This window comes from Natrix helvetica (genome assembly GCF_964273705.1).
Source record: "Natrix helvetica genome assembly, chromosome: 5".
NCBI classification, from domain to species: domain Eukaryota; kingdom Metazoa; phylum Chordata; class Lepidosauria; order Squamata; family Natricidae; genus Natrix; species Natrix helvetica.
In genome coordinates this window covers 67101779-67117825 of record NC_138551.1, presented here as the reverse complement: position 1 = coordinate 67117825, position 16047 = coordinate 67101779, and the positions used below count along the sequence as shown (strand labels likewise).

At 35.3% G+C, this 16047-nt stretch overlaps 1 protein-coding gene across 5 annotated transcripts; it reads left to right on the top strand.

Annotated features, from left to right (window-relative positions):
• The first annotated feature begins 3150 nt into the window (after positions 1 to 3150).
• Positions 3151 to 15090, top strand: TEX36 (testis expressed 36). 5 transcript variants are annotated; one of them, XM_081954823.1, is made up of 5 exons: positions 3151 to 3284; positions 5691 to 5802; positions 6729 to 6860; positions 13346 to 13423; positions 14753 to 15090. In XM_081954823.1, exons 3-5 carry the CDS (start codon positions 6780 to 6782, stop codon positions 15077 to 15079), a joined length of 486 nt encoding a protein of 161 aa, XP_081810949.1. In that variant the 5' UTR covers positions 3151 to 3284; positions 5691 to 5802; positions 6729 to 6779; the 3' UTR covers positions 15080 to 15090. The 5 variants fall into 5 exon arrangements, with proteins under 5 accessions (XP_081810949.1, XP_081810947.1, XP_081810948.1 ...); XM_081954821.1 differs by lacking the exon at positions 5691 to 5802 and having other exon boundaries at positions 3178 to 3284; XM_081954822.1 differs by lacking the exons at positions 3151 to 3284; positions 5691 to 5802 and adding an exon at positions 3287 to 3419.
• The last annotated feature ends 957 nt before the right edge of the window (positions 15091 to 16047 follow it).

Sequence of the window (16047 nt, the reverse complement as noted above, 5' to 3'; positions counted from 1 at the left end):
ACCACATGGCATCTGAGAACTCTCAGAATTCAACCAAACCTGGACTCAGCCTAGAGAGTTGCCCCTGCATGGGCCCATGTGAGTCTGACAACCAATCAGAATACATTTCTTACACAGGAACAGGAAACAGAGAGGTGGGACTGAACAGGTTATAAAAAGCCTAGCAAGCCCCTTCCCTTTCTTTCTCTTCTCCCCAACATTGAAGCATGTGATCACCTTTTCTGTTCAGGGCTCAAGCCATGCGGTCCTGTCCACTATTAAAACCATCTTTCCAAGCAGCCTCCATGTCTCTAGTGTCTTTTTCCCCACTTGGAGCCGAACCCAGAAGGACATTTCTTCCAACAAAAGGGAATGCAAAACTTTATGGCATAGGTCAAGCTACCTAAGGAACGGTGTTTCTCCAGTGGAACTGGCCTGCCCTGTTCATTCTGGCAGAAGGGGCATGCTACAAACATTAATTTAAAAGGGTCTGGTTTGTAGGCTCCAAGAGAAGGCCCCTTTTCTGCTGTGGCTTCCATCCTCCAGAATATTATGTCCCTCAAGGTGAGATACACCCCCATCCTCTTGACCTTCCTTAACAGCCTCAAAACCTGGCTTTGCCAATTGGCCTAGACCCCCAATGGGGATATTCCATATTGAAGATAGTGAAATAGGAAGATCATCATTATTCCGTTGTATTCTGGTTTTTTAAATTTATTTAAGCTTTGATAATATTACTATTTACTGTTTTGTATCTTTATTTTTATGTTTGGAAGCCACTCAGAGTTGCTTGACAGTGAGGCGAGAGGCATATAAATTTAATAAATAAAGAAGAAATTATTGGTTTGATCCAAGCCAGATTTTCCAGAGAATATAGGACTATTGCTTGAAGTAGAGGTGAAATTTATTCAGGAGCATGACAGACGATAGTCACAGCAGAAAGCCTATTATAAAAATGGCAAACATAAAAGGACAAAAGTGAAAAATGAGCAGATCTGAAAAAGGTTCATTAAGATTAAACTGTTAATTATTTATAACTTTGGCCTACAAAGGAAACTTCAGGAGCAAAACAAAAAGACATGCTAATCAAAATATCTGAAATTCAAATTCCATATTTTGACATGAATGTGAAAGACTGCATTAAAGAACAAAAGTGAGATTTTGAAAAAAATCAGTCTAATAAACAGATTTCTGAAACATTGAATTTCCTTTATAATAAAGGACATATGATCATTGTAACTATGCATTACTGTTTGTGATGGCCATAATCTACTTCATAGATTATTGATTTTGTTTTTACTGTTGAATTTTTTAAAATTATAAACATAATTAGTTCACATTTGCAAGCTGATAAAAACAAAGAATATAGATGCAAAAGTAAAATACTAAAACATAAAAAAGTAGAAAACTAAAGCATAAATTTAAAAAATGTAAGGATGAAGTTTTGGTAGCATATTTTCTCTTAGTAGTGTTCTTAACCACTATGACAGACATTTTGAAAAAGCTTTTCCATGGCAACTACTGTATTTTGTGAGAGCCTATTAAATATTCTTAAGATTTCAACCAAAAAAGTTTAGAGCATCTGACTGCCAATTTTCTAGGGACTTCTTTAACTTGGTGTTTTCTCTTTGTAAAAGTAAAAAATATTATCTTGCCTTATTCACAGAATGTCTCATTGCCTCCAGTAGGAATATGAAGTAATTGGGCAAGAAGAAATCACAGCAGGGAATTATAAAGCAATCTAGGATAATGTATTTTTCTAAACAGAGTTATTTTATAAGTTATTATGTTTTATACACTGAAAAATACACTAAAATTATGAAGTTGATTTTAAGTATGACATTGGGTTTGTGGAAAAATTGACCTCTAGATGAGGTCAAAAACTTTGAAATAAGAAATGAAGTACAAAAGGTCTGCTTATTTAACATGGACCATAATTGATCCATAAAAGATTGCTACAGAACTAAACACTAATAGAATCCACATTTAAATGTCTCCCAATATCTACAGTACATACATACAATTGCAGGTAGTCCGCGACTTATAACCATAATTGAGCACAAAATTTCTGTTGCTAAGCAGGAGATTAGTTAAGTGAATTTTGCCCCACTTTACGATTTTTCTTGGCAGAGTTAAGTGTATTAGGGCAGTTGTTAAATAACACTGTTGTGAAGTGAATCTGGCTTCTCCATTGACTTGTCAGTTTTGAAAAAGGTAATCACATGACCTTGGGACACTGCAACACTAAATATGAGTCACGTGACCATGGGGATGGTGCAATAGCTGCGAGTGTGAAAAATGGTCATAAGTAACTTCAGTACTGTTGTAACTTCAGTCACTAAATGAACTGTTGTAAATTGAAGTCTATGTGTATTTGAGCTGATAAATGAGCATATGAACATTGGTCATTCCCTCCCACCTTTTTCTTCCAGTCATTCCTTTGCGGTAGAAATCCTAATCATCAGCTTTCTCCTAAATGGTCACTGTAAGAAACTACCACTCAACCATGTATTTTCCATGTCAGCAACTTCTAAAAACATTTTATAGCTCATGCTGTTTATTGTATTTATGAAGAAAATGTATATAGCCGTCCTACTCTCGGTGACTCCAAGCGGCTTATTATTTTTTAAGTTTTGATGAAAATTTGTGACAGGAACATGTGATGCAACAATTAGATCAGTTTCACCAATAAATTAAATCGCGCAATTCAATTATCACATAATATATTTGCCTGAGAAGCCACATTCAGAGACTTGACTATTTCTCTTGCCGAGAGATGCGAGTTGGCATCGCTCCATACTAATGAAGGATAATATTCTCCCTGGAGCCTGTTCACGCCCGCCTCAAAACAATTCCTTCACCTTTCTTTAATTCTTGGCCTGACGATTTCCCTGCATCAACTCGAGCTCTTTAGATGTCCGCTGGAAGCTCTTTAAAAGACAGAAACTACCTCAAGCAGAAAAGTAGAGACGCAGAAGCAATTTCCCGCCTTTTTTTTCAATGGTCGGGAAAGCCATTCGGAGCGCTGGACGCAACAGAAGGAGGGGGGGAGTCCCTCAGCATGACTCAGAGGCAAGGAACTTGACAACGGTAGCCCTGGCAACCAGAACTGCCTCCTGCACCTTTTGCTCTTATTTTTCTTTCTCCTCGGAGGAGGAGGAGGAGGAGGCGACCCTTCCTTCTGGTTCCCTGGCGAAATTAATCTCCACACGCGAGGAGTCCTTATCGGAGGGCTTAGCCTCAGCTTCCTCACCATGCCGAAAGGGAGTCGGGCCAATCCAAGCACCACCCGGGACGGTATCTGGGTAAGGAAGGTGGCAACGGTCAGGCCAGAGTCCGGCTCACTTGGTCGATTTGGCACGTGGAGGCAAGGAAGAGCCCTAGCCTGAAGGAGAGACGGTCCGCGGAAAAGAAAAAGGCGTAAACTTTCCGATCTAGGGGTACCAAATGTTGCTTCGTCCAAGGAAAGATGCTTGTGTTTCGCCCTTCGGTTTTTTTTTAATCCCAGCCTCTGTGGTGTAAATGCAGTCTGTCTTTTGCACGAAAGCACTAAAAGCATTCCCTCTTAGCGAAGTATTGCCCTGTGTCTCCTTGTGTGATTTAAGGAAATTTCAAACCTTATGAAACAATTATAATTCGCACAGCACATGCCTGGGTGGAATAGATTAAAAGTTTAAAATTAATATGGAAATAATCTTGTCCTCTTCCCTTGAGTGTGACCAAGAGCTTGTGCGTGTAAAAGTTATAATATCTTGGAGGAAGTGACCCTTTTTTGTTCATCCTAGTTTTGTCACACCAGATTTGTAAGAGAAGAAGAGCAATCTATAGTAAATGTTGCTCTGATTGCTTGGAGGAAAGGAGGCAGAAGAATAAGGAATAATTTGAAATATATTGAGTATAACACTTGCAAGTCTAACATATACACAAATATTTATCTGCCCCAGTATTACTGATGTCTGTGCAAAATGTTACCAGTTAACAGCATCACCCTCCAAAAATGGTTTCTTAAACAGTTTTTCATTTTTATTTGAAGAAAGTATAATTGTGATATAGAAGAATTATATATAATAGTAATGCTTTTCTTTGTATACAATTTAGCATTTCACTCCTCCATCCTTTTCCACCCTCCAATTTATTTTCCCTTCTTCATGCAATCTTACTTAATTTGCTTCTCTCCCCTCCCCCTCCACTATTTTTTCCCCTTTTCGCAAGAGAATGGCTCATTTTCTTGATCTAATGGGGGTATATGATACAATAGAAGCAGTAACTGTTATTGTTATGAAATGCCAAATTGCTCTTGTGCTTTAATAAGGAATGGTGTTAATATAGATTATTTGTTTCATATTGAATGTAGAGAGCTATTGTTCTACATCATGCAAAGTAAAACTTACTTATGAAAGCTCTTGTTGAAAATATGTACAATGCAATCATGCTAGAGATATACTTTATTATGTTTCCTTTTCACTTTTAATTTGGCCTTAATAGCAACCCTCCTTGTCAAACATGCTTGCCTTTTATTCTTATGAATTGTCTTTTTTATTCCTATGATAATACTTAATTGGTTATGTACTGCGCTAAGGGATAATTTGTTCAACATTATTTCATTGAGTAAAATTGGCTGAATTCATACATTTTACATTGCTTTTTGTTCTTTGCTGTTCTCACAGTTCTCTTTGAGAATCTCATCAAATCTGCCTATCCACATCTTTATGAATCTTCCATTCGATTCTCTTTGTTCATGCGTTTGTTTTGCAATCCTCATTTATTCTCTTTGTATGACCAAACTGCTTTAATGTACTTCCTTTATACTAGTCAATCACTTTTGTATTTAATCCACATTCATTCAGTACCCATTAATTCTCAAGATGCTTCTTGTCTTATCCTGCACACTTAATTACCATATTCCCACTATATTTTTATGTTTCTTTTGACACATATTTTTTATGTTTCTTCTGACACACTCAACTTCTAGATAACATTCCCACAAAGTGGCTAGATGCACAAAAAGCCGTTTTGTTTCTTTCGACTTTCATTCATTTCTTATGAGTTAACGCTTATTATCTATACCTTTTTACCAGTTTTGCACATATTAATGTCTCAGTCAATATTTGATGCCAGTTATGCCTTCCAGCTTCCACTGTTCAGTTCCATTGCTAGGTAACTAGATCCTCAGTTGCTCTGAACTCTTGCAATCAAACAACAGATTGGTGTACAACAAGTCTTCCCTCTTCTGTAACTAACTCATGAATGAGGCTGCTGACCTGGCATGTATAATTGAAATAAAGCCTCTGTGCATAAGGTCTGGCTCTCTGAAGCAGTTGTCTCTCTCCTGTTTCTGCCCTGTAAGATCTGACAGAGAAGGTGTGCCTATCCCTTAAATAATGTCATTTGAAGGGACCTAAGAAGTGCACAGTCTCTGTGACAATACCTCTTTTTTGGATTATTTTCCCCCCAGAGGTTTAGATTCCATTCAAGCCTTAAGTGCTTTTTTAAAAACAGTTTTTCCCATGCAAACTGAGGGGGAGTTTGCCCATTGGCATGCAGCGTGTTTCAATTATGGTATGTCTGTTTAGTCCTTTATGTACATTGTACTTCTTATTTTGCTTGTAGGTATTGTAACTGTTTTTAATTTGTACATTGAATCAATATTGAGTTGGACAACTTTATAAATCTAAATTATATGTATTTTCTATCTATTTTCCATTTTTAAGAAACTCAATATTAACATAGTACAGAAATTCATGTGGAGTCCTTGATTCTCTTCAAAGCTCGTGTTTGCTTGCAGATGTTTCATTAACCTATTAGTTAACATCCTCAGTTCTAGTGAGTGTAAGATTTGCTCCCTATTTATCTGCAGTGGCTTGCCTGCCAGTGTTGGTGGAGGTGTGGTTTTCTCCTTAGTAGTTCTTTGATCAGGCTATTGCTTTCTGCTTGATTGCTTTTCTGATATTAATCTGTGGTTTTCTGGCTGTTAGTTACTATAGAATATATTTTCTGATTTTTGTTTCATTCTTAGTTTATTGTCTCTTTTTAATGGTGTTCTATGGTTGACTTTGTCCATGTGTTGTAAGATTAAGTTTTGATCATGTCATCTGACTATTTGTTGTTCATTGATGATCTGCTGGTCTTCAGCCTGTATGTCGCACATAGTGGCAGTTACAGTTCTTACTCTGTTGTAGATGATCCCTCCCTTTTCTGTGTCCTTTGTGCTTCCTCTCCCTATCCTCCCTTTCTTTTACTTGCACTTTTAAATTTATTGTTATATGATTTTAATGTCTACTGACTTTAACATTTGTATCTCGCTGAGAGTCGGGGTGAGCCCACCCTTTGCTCCAGCTCATGTCCTATTGGAAACATGAAAAGACCCCCCCAATTGGGCTTCCTCCAGACAACGATGATGTCACCGGCTAATCCTTTCAACCTGGAAGTGCCTTGGTGCTTCCAACATGAATTTGATATGACCTCCCCAGATGAGATGGGTGGCACATAAATCGAATAATTTTGTTCAAATCCAATCAACCAAGGTGTGTGTGTGTGTGTGTGTGTGTAAAATATATTAATTTTTATATATCATGTAACTTGGAAAATAGAAATGATTTATGTTATTTTTATAAAGTGAAAATAGAATGAGATTTTGCTTCTATATAGGGCCTCTAGGTGTTGCTGTAATACAAACAATACTACTATAGAATCTCGTGTTCATTTTTTAAGTATTGAATTGTATAGATTATTTTGTTTGTGTTTTGCAGTTCAAACAGTGTGAAAACCTGCAAATATATCCAGAATCTCTTACAGCTACAATGCAAAAGCAGATATTTAATATAGATGCCAATTGTCAAACTGGAAAAAATGTGCCACAGATGTACAAAGAACGTGAGAAAGTAAGTATTTTCCTAATTTTTACGATACTCCAGTTAAGCACAAATTCGAATAAGTTTGTTTTACATTTTTAAATTTCTCAATTTTAAGATGTAGCTAAGCTAGTACTGTTATAGTAACAGACCAGTGTTTTCTCAGGCTGTTTCTGACTTTAACAGATTTGCAGGTACATTAAAATCTAATTTGGAATTTCAAAACCAATGCAGGAGTTTTCAGATTGGTTGCAGTCCCTGGGCTGTTGTGAGCACATCAATCCTCCCCACCCCCTTCTCTCTCTCTCTCTCTCTCTCTCTCTCTCTCTCTCTCTCTCTCTCTCTCTCTCTCTCTCTCTCTCCCTCCCTCCCTCCCTCCCTCCCTCCCTCCCTCCCTTTTTTTAGCTAATCAGACTTCCATAGGCAAAGTGGGTATCAAAACTTGTTCTGAGTTGTCTAGACATTCCTTTAGAGGGTTTACAGAGGCAAAACACCAAGCAAAATCTGGAGTGAATATCCAAAACTACAAATCTCAGCAATTTTATTTGTTAGTTGTGTAGTTTTAATCACATGCCATCACACAAATATTTATCATGGGGGAAGGCACTGAGGTACAGTGAAAGTGATAAATCTATTAAATGTATAATTCTTTTTAGCTGCTAAATAAGCACTTGCCAGTAAAATGTAGTGAAATTGTGTTTATCTCAATGCTACATTTCTGTTTATTCAGAATTTTCAACTCATGACTTAAAGTCATTTGCCTATGCCTTTTAACAAATACAGTAAATTAAAATAAAGCTACCATAATCTGGCTTTTATAATGTACCTTAGTGATATTAATATTCCATTCATTTGTTAGAAGAATACAAATTAAAATCATTTTCTCCATATAAACTATCCTTACATTCTATGAAAGTGTAAGGGCAGTTTATATAGACATTATATGTTTATATAGACATTTGCTAAGCAAACATGTCTGTCTTTTCTCAAACCTATGGTCTATAGATAAGTATGGTCTGACCTGATCACTGACATATGCTGTAGCACTTTTTGATATGAACAGTACAAATTCCTTTATATTTGCTTCAAATTCTCCAAGGAGCCAGAAATTCCAGAACACTTAATCAAGGTCAGTTTGGGATGAGGTCACCATAGGCTTAACACTAATCCCTTCATAACATCAAAAAAACGAGAAAGAAGCAAAGACACAAAAATGCTTCAGGCTCTTGATAAAATTGTTTATTATATTTTAGATAGTATACAAATCCATCCTTAAGAGGTTTTATTTCTTCAAAACTTTTTATACAGCACAGTTTCTAACAAAAACTGATATGGAATTTATAGGAGGAATTTTGAAATTAGCCCTTGAGGAAGGATTTGTGTCTGAAATGTGCTAGATAGTAATGAAATGATTTTATAGCACCTGGAGTTTTTTATTGTTCTTACAGAGCCGTAAAGCTTTAGCTTAGCTGTCTATTCTAATAAAAAATGGCAGTTTACTTTGCTTTCTATTTATACCCAAAACAGAAAAAGATTGTTTTATATGGAGTGATAGAGTATGCATGTGTTTATATCAAAGTATGGCACTTACTTCTTTGCTTTTTAATACCGGCATATCTGATAATAACTAGCATGTTGATCAATATGCTTAATCACTCTTTTTTAACTCCTCCTGAATCCAGGTGTGGATAACAACCTTAGATGCCCCTGTGCATAATTGGTTTGTACACAGAAACCAGGAATTAACTAATAATTAGCTAACCATGGATGGAGCAATAAATATAAGCCGTACTTCTTGGCAGGCGTTGTCGTATAAAAATGACCAAGTGGCATGTATCAGAACTCTGCTCATTCCCACTAGTTGTTCCAAGTTCCTTTTCATTTATGTATGCATGCCACTTTTTAGCTGCTCTTCAGCCTAAACCGTCACAATAGCTTTCAGAATTGAAAAAAGAAAATAGGACAATGTCTAACAGACACAATTGCAAATCAGATATTTCAATAGACTAAAAGTAACATGTAGGTTGATATAACATATCTATAAATGTCTATTTATTTTACATGTTTTAATCCCAAAAAGGAATAATAGATTTGCAGTATAAACTATTTGGTTAGGTTTGGTTAAATAACAAATTTGTTACCTCATGCCAAAAAGAAAAGAAAAAGAATGGCAGTCAAAATTCCTTGAAACAAAAGTTGTAGAGACAGGGTGCCACTACTGAAAAGGTTTTATCTCTAATTACTTACTCAATGTTCACACAACATGGTAATCCAAAACTGAAGAAACTACATTGTGATTTAATTCACTGTATGAATCCAGCCATTACATTTTATAAAACCATGGATTTTAGTTTAATGGTGTGAACTTATTCAAAGTCAGTTATGGTTAAGTAACCTAGGACTCAGTGCAGTGTATGAACTTTTCATTCATTTTGATCAATGTAATGTCTTGTGCTATGTTTTCATGGAGAAGGAGACATTTTAAATCTAATATCTGAGTGTTTTTGTAATCTGGTAGGTGTTCTATAGTAATTTCAAGCACACTTTATATATATTAAGTAATAAAGCAAAAAATAGGCAATTCTTGTGAAAATTGTTTGGGTTACACTTTATTGGTTTATCAAATCTAGTATGAATGGTCTTTGATTGCTGCAACATATATTTATTTATGCTATAAAACCCACTTCCTTGTGTTTTAAATCCATTGTTTCTTGTCCTAGAACAAAACTGAACAATTCTGGCCCATCTTTTAAATGACAGCCCTTCAGATATTTGAAAACAGTTTTCATGTCTCTGCAGTCTTCTGTTCTTCATGCTCCACATATCCAATTCCTCCACTTGATCCTTAGGGTTTCTCTCCAGTCTCTTTATCTCATTCCCTTTTCCCTTTGCATATTAGTCAATGCCCTTCCTAAAATGTGCCCAGAACAGGATGCAATAAACTAAATGTGATGTGATCAAAGCAAAATAGGGAAGAATTATGACTTGACTGAGGCTTGGACTCTATATTTCTCTTGAAGCATCTTAGAATTGCTTTTGCTTTTTGGAAGCTCATGTTCAACTAAAGATGTATCAAGACTGCCAGATGTTTACTTCATGTATTGCTGCTTACCAGTAGTTTGATCCCTTCCCATTTTATGCTTATGATTTGGATTTTCCCTACTTAAATGTATAACTTTGTACTTGTCCCTTTTAAATTTCATTTTATTTAATTCCACCCATTGTTTTATTTTATAAATTATAAGATTTATAATTTTAACATATAAGATTCTTTTGGGTTGTGATACTGTCTTCTAGGGTGTTTATTAACTCACTTCTATTTTGGTATTGTCTGTAGATTTTACAGTCATATTTTTAAACTGTGATCCAATTCATTTATAAATATTTTAAATAACCCTGATGATCCTACCTCTGAACTCTGAAGTACACCCTTGACACTTTCATACAATAATTAGTAATGGTTTTTAAAAGTAACTGAATCTAACACACTTGTTCTTTTACAAGGATATGCTACAGTTTATTAATTGGCAATAGGAAATATGTAACAGTAGGAAAGAAAAATGCAGATTTTCTAAAGGTTTTTACATGGCTTTCTCTATTTTGTAGTGTTTCATAAATTACAAACAGTTAAAACTATATATTGGTTACAAGAAATATATTAGTTTCCATTATTTATAGTCTTAAATCAGATACTCTTCTGAGAGGAGTTGAGCAAGATCAGTCTATGTCAATCTTTGGGGACAAATTTACATATACCGGAGATTTTTTTTAAATGCAGCTGAAATATAAGCTACAAATTAAAACTGCTAATTGTGTGTGCTTCCATTGCTATTCAGTACAGAATTCAAATCCTATTATGAGATTTTTAATATCTATAATACAGGGCCATATATACTTAGGTTGGCAAGCAGGGTAACCAGAGTGGAATGCATTTTTTAGATCTGTGTATAGAACGGGATATTAAAGACAATGTCTTTTTTCCCCCTGAGATTTTAATTTTTTCCCCTAGATTCTGATATGGAAAGTTTTCAATCTAGAGATTGCAGAATGTTTATTGATCTGGGATCATTTAAACTAAAGAAACAGAAGCTACTTCCCTATGGCATATATATCTGAACACTGTTAGCTGGAATTATATGAACCTTTCATGTCTGCAAAATTGGAACTTAATTTCCTTTGTGAAGTATATACAGCATATTCACTGAATTGTAAAAAAGCAAGCATATGGGGAATGAGATGAAAGATGAGATGAAAGACCTGATCAATTATTGACCTCTTGACTGAAATAGCAGCAATTAAGTAATAACAATTCTGTTATTAATGATGCTTGGAACAAACTATATAATTACTCTAAAATAGTACATCAGTATGTAGTGCTGAGTGAAATAACCAAGGAAGAAATTGGTCTTTTGTAAAAAGATACAGAGTTTTTTCAAAGATTACATGCGATCAAGCTAATATCAAGCTACACCTTTTTCTATTTAGGGAGTAATAGGTATATTAAATATATGAAACAGAAAAATTCCTGGTCTTGATAGCTATCCTGTTGAGTGATATAAGACATATCTTGACCTTCTTGCACTCCTATATTGCTGGAGATTTTATTATTTATTGTATTTATTATTGCTGGAGTACAATTTTCCCAATTTAGTACAAGTTGTTGCCGGAATTTCTACAATAAACTTCGGATGTGGATTACAAAAAACGTGATTTTTAGTTGTCTATTGTGCCATCTGATTTTTTTATAAAAGGATGAAAAAGCTCAGATAATATTGATATTTTAGTTACACATTCAAAAAAAAGGGAATCCACAATTCCATTAGTTGCAGAAAAGGCCTTGGGTATGGTAAAGATAAGGTTTTTGGACAAGCTTAGGACAAATATGGATCTCCATTTTTATTAATTGGTTTACAGAGGAATTATTGAATCTGTCATTTGTACTTCTCCAACAACCCAATCCAACCCGACAGACTTCAACGGATAGTTAGGACTGCAGAAAAAACAATTGCAACCAGCCTGCTTTCCATTGAGGTCCTGTATAATGCACAAGCCAGAAAGAGGGCTGAAAAAATATCTACAGACCTCTCACATCCAAGACATAAACTGTTCCAACTCCATGTAGTAGGGCTGTATTGTATTATTTTCTCATCTTCTCCTATTACCTTCTACTATTGGTATCTTATGGTTATAGTACTTTGTCATTTGTATAGACACAAAGAGCTTATGCATTGGAGACAAATTCCTTGTATGCCCAATCACACTTGGGCAATAAAGAATATTGTATATTGTGCAATGCCCTTTATATTTTTAATTTGATACTGGATCCACTAATCTGTCTGAAGGACATTTTGAGAGTTAAAATTGCTGAATTAAATAAAATCATGAACATTTAATGATATATCACAGTATATTGTCCAATCAATTGTAGTAACTGTCCTAAACATAGAAGATATACACACAGAGAAAGAGAAATATTGTATTACATATATACATATACACATTTACATACATACATGTGTGTATGTATGTATGTATATTAATTAGCTCGGCATATTAATTAGCTGAGTGGTACCAATTCTTTAAAGAAGGACTGCCCAAGCTTTTACAGAACTTTTCTTTCAAGTAATGCCATCGGTTTATTTGGAGAGAAGATAGAGGCTTACCAACTGTACTATTTTTATGCACCTGTAATAATTTGAATGTGGAAAATCTGAAAAATATTAGTAACAAAAAATTAGAAATGTATTGTTCTGTTTGTTGTCCTTTAGTTCCTAACACAATCCTGAGAAGATTTAGATAAACTTAGATAAATGTCCTTTTCTGCTCTATATTCTGCTTATAATTTGAACACCTAAAATTATTCTTTATTTTAGGTAAATACACTGCTTGGTTATTTGATTTTATGATTCTAAATTAAGAATATTGACATTATTAGGCTCTTGTAAAATATAGCATGCATCCATGCTTTCTAGATTTGGGACTTAATCCTTTTAAATACATGTTCTGCCATTTAATATATAGCATCAGGATTCTGTACGGAGCTCCTAAATCTCAGGTTGATTTAATTAAGAGTTTCTCTTGAAGTTCAGTTTTTATTAGCAGTGGACTCAGAAGTAAGCCTCTAAAACAGTGTTTTTCAACCTTGGCAACTTGAAGCTGTCCGGACTTCAAGTCCCAGAATTCCCCAGCCAGCGAATGCTGGCTGGGGAATTCTGGGAGTTGAAGTCCAGACATCTTCAAGTTGTCAAGGTTGAAAAACACTGCTCTAAAAGATAACTTGAAATTATTTTAGTAATTTGTTCCCATAAAAATAAAGTTGATTAATTCAATAACACTGTATGCTTAAGATTAGATGAAATTAAATTCAATTATTAATATAGTGTATATTCTTTACTAATAGAAACAGTGGGTTTGTATCACATATTTATATATGCATGTAATTTTAATTTCTGTATAACATGAAAGCTATGTTCCTGCTTAATGAATGCACAAGACTTTTTTTCATTTTCTTTTAGAAACCGGTAAATACATTTCCATTTTCAATCCATGACAATAGACATTGTTTATTGACCATGGGAGAGTATTTAGATTGTGTAAGTATTCTGTTTTAATGATATTTTCTTAAGAATGATTTTTAATAATTCTCTGTAAGATATGTAATATAATATTTATATTCATTCTGTATTACAGAATTTCCTTCCTCTAAGTTGAATTGCAAAATTGATGACTGCTTATTTAATTTTTTTCCCAGTTATAATACATAACTAAACTTGATAATATATCAACTTATAGGCTATTAATTTAAGTATATTAATAGCATTTATTATTTAGTAGGGCAATTCATATTTCCCCCAAATTTGGGACCTATTAGAGCAGGCCAGTCAAACTGGCAGGCCGCAAGCCAGATGCATCATGCGTAGGCTATGCCCGCCCCAGCTCTGCAAAGGCAAAAAACGTCACGATACGTGACGTGATCGAGTTTGACACCTGTGTACTCTAGGATCTTTATTTAGTTCTTGAAAATGTAGAGGCATATGTATACAGGTAGTCCTCAATTTATGACCACAATTCAACCCAAAATTTATGTTGCTAAGTAAGACATTTGTTAAGTGAGTTTGCCCATTTTACAACTTTTCTTGCCACATTTATTAAGCGACTCACTGCATTCAGTAATTACTAAATTAGTAACATGGTTAAGTAAATCTGGTTTACCCATTGACTTTGCTTGTCAAAAGGTTGCAAAAATGGATTACATGACTCCAGGACACTACAACCATCATAAGTGAGAGTCAGTTGTCAAGCATTTGAATGTAAATCACGTGACCATGGGCATGCCGCAATTAGGAAGTTCATAAAGTGCTCTTGGGAGCGGGGGGGGCGGCAAAATTGAGCAAAAAACAGCCAGTTTTTTACTCATTTCTGCCCTCCCCAGCCCCCAGGAGCTCTCTGAAAGCCTCCTACAAGCTATGCACAGCTATTTTGGTGAAGGGGACAGGGTTTCAGGAGCCAAAAAAGATGCTGTATTCAGTGTGTAAGACGCACCCAGATTTTCAGCCTCTTTTGAGGGAAAAAGGTACGTCTTGTACTCCGAAATATACAGTACAAGGTCAACTTCAATTAGAAACAGATATATATTAAAAATCTATTCAGTAATGAATGAAGGAATTACGCATCTCTTTTGCGCTTAACGAAAAGAGATTGGTCTTGCCAAGATACTGCATGTTTTTATGAAGTCCACACTTCTACTGCAGTGAGGTTGCAAAGGCTTACTTTTGCTATGTATCAGATGAGAATAAGTTTCAGAAATAGTAAGTTAATTGTCAAAATGCTAGCCAAGATCTTTTAGTAAAGCCTTTCCTGATAGTTTGCTAACGTAATACAGAACATGCTATCTAAAATAAATGCCTTCTCATTTCTTTTAGGGACTAGGAGTAAGAAAATTTCAAGATAAGCGTCAACACTATTCGCAAAACTACTATTTTTTGGCCCATGAACAAATTCCGAGCAGCAATGCCTACCATTCTGTTTATCAGTCTTCATTTGTCCAATATCCAGATATTAAAAATTCCATTCTAGGTCGCTTTCCTAAAAGCCATATCGATAAATGCATTGCTCTACATTCTGCACCTAAGAATGATTACATGTGGTTTTCAAAATTTTACAATGGTTCTAATCATATAGCACCTACAGAGGCTACTAAAAGCTCAGAACCTGAAAATCTTTCAACTGCTGAAGAAGAAATAAAATAAATTTTCAGGTTTTCATAGTAGTAAAGCATCTTTCATGTAGGACTGAAAAATACTTTTTTTTAAAAAAACACAAGGGATCCAATCTTTCTTTGGAATGATTTCCAGAACCTAAATGGCATTAAAGTCATGGCAATTGGATGAGTGGTTGTATTCATACACTTTATTTTCTTAAAAGATCAATGCTGCCATAGGACAAAGGAACTTTTTAATGTTGCTTTGAATATATATTTAGTTTTCCCGTCTCAAGGTAAATATTAAAATGTTTCACTTTTGTGATGTCAGCTAGTTACTTCTGTAAACTACTGTATGGTAATAATCTGCTCGTATATACTAAATGGTGAGTATTCATTTGTCATTGCCATCTTATTATGAAAAACGGTGCTAGGCAGTGGGATTCAAAAAAAATTACTACTGGTTCTGTGGCCGTGGCTTGGTGGGCATGATGCGGCTTTGTGGGCATGGCAGGGGAAGGATATTGCAAAATCCCCATTCCCTTCCCACCCCATTGACCTGCTTTCCAGCTCCGTTCTGTTCAGGGCAACAAAAGAAAATTGTCTGGGAGGCCAGTTTAAACAGAAGAAGGGGCAGGGGGTTTATGCAACAGTTAAGGAGCAGACATAGCACTTTAAGAGGTAATAAATAAGAGTGCTACAGAGAAAGTCAATTCTTACCTTTTAATCGGGGCAAATTGCCAGTGAGAACAGCCAGGCCAAGGCAGAAAAATCCAGGAATTGAGTCCAGGGTTATAACCAGATGTTCAAGTTGTCTGGCAAGGAGACAAGAACAAGAAGCCAATGGCATGCCCATCCTGAAACAGGAAGCTGTTCCCAACAAGAAAAGAGTTTTGAGGTTACTCTTACATAGCCCTGGTTCCTGGCATAACATAATTAGGGAGTTGTCTCTTGAGGAAAAGAGCTGACTATTTCGGCCCTTCCCTTCATAATTGTTGATATATTCTTGGACTAGGA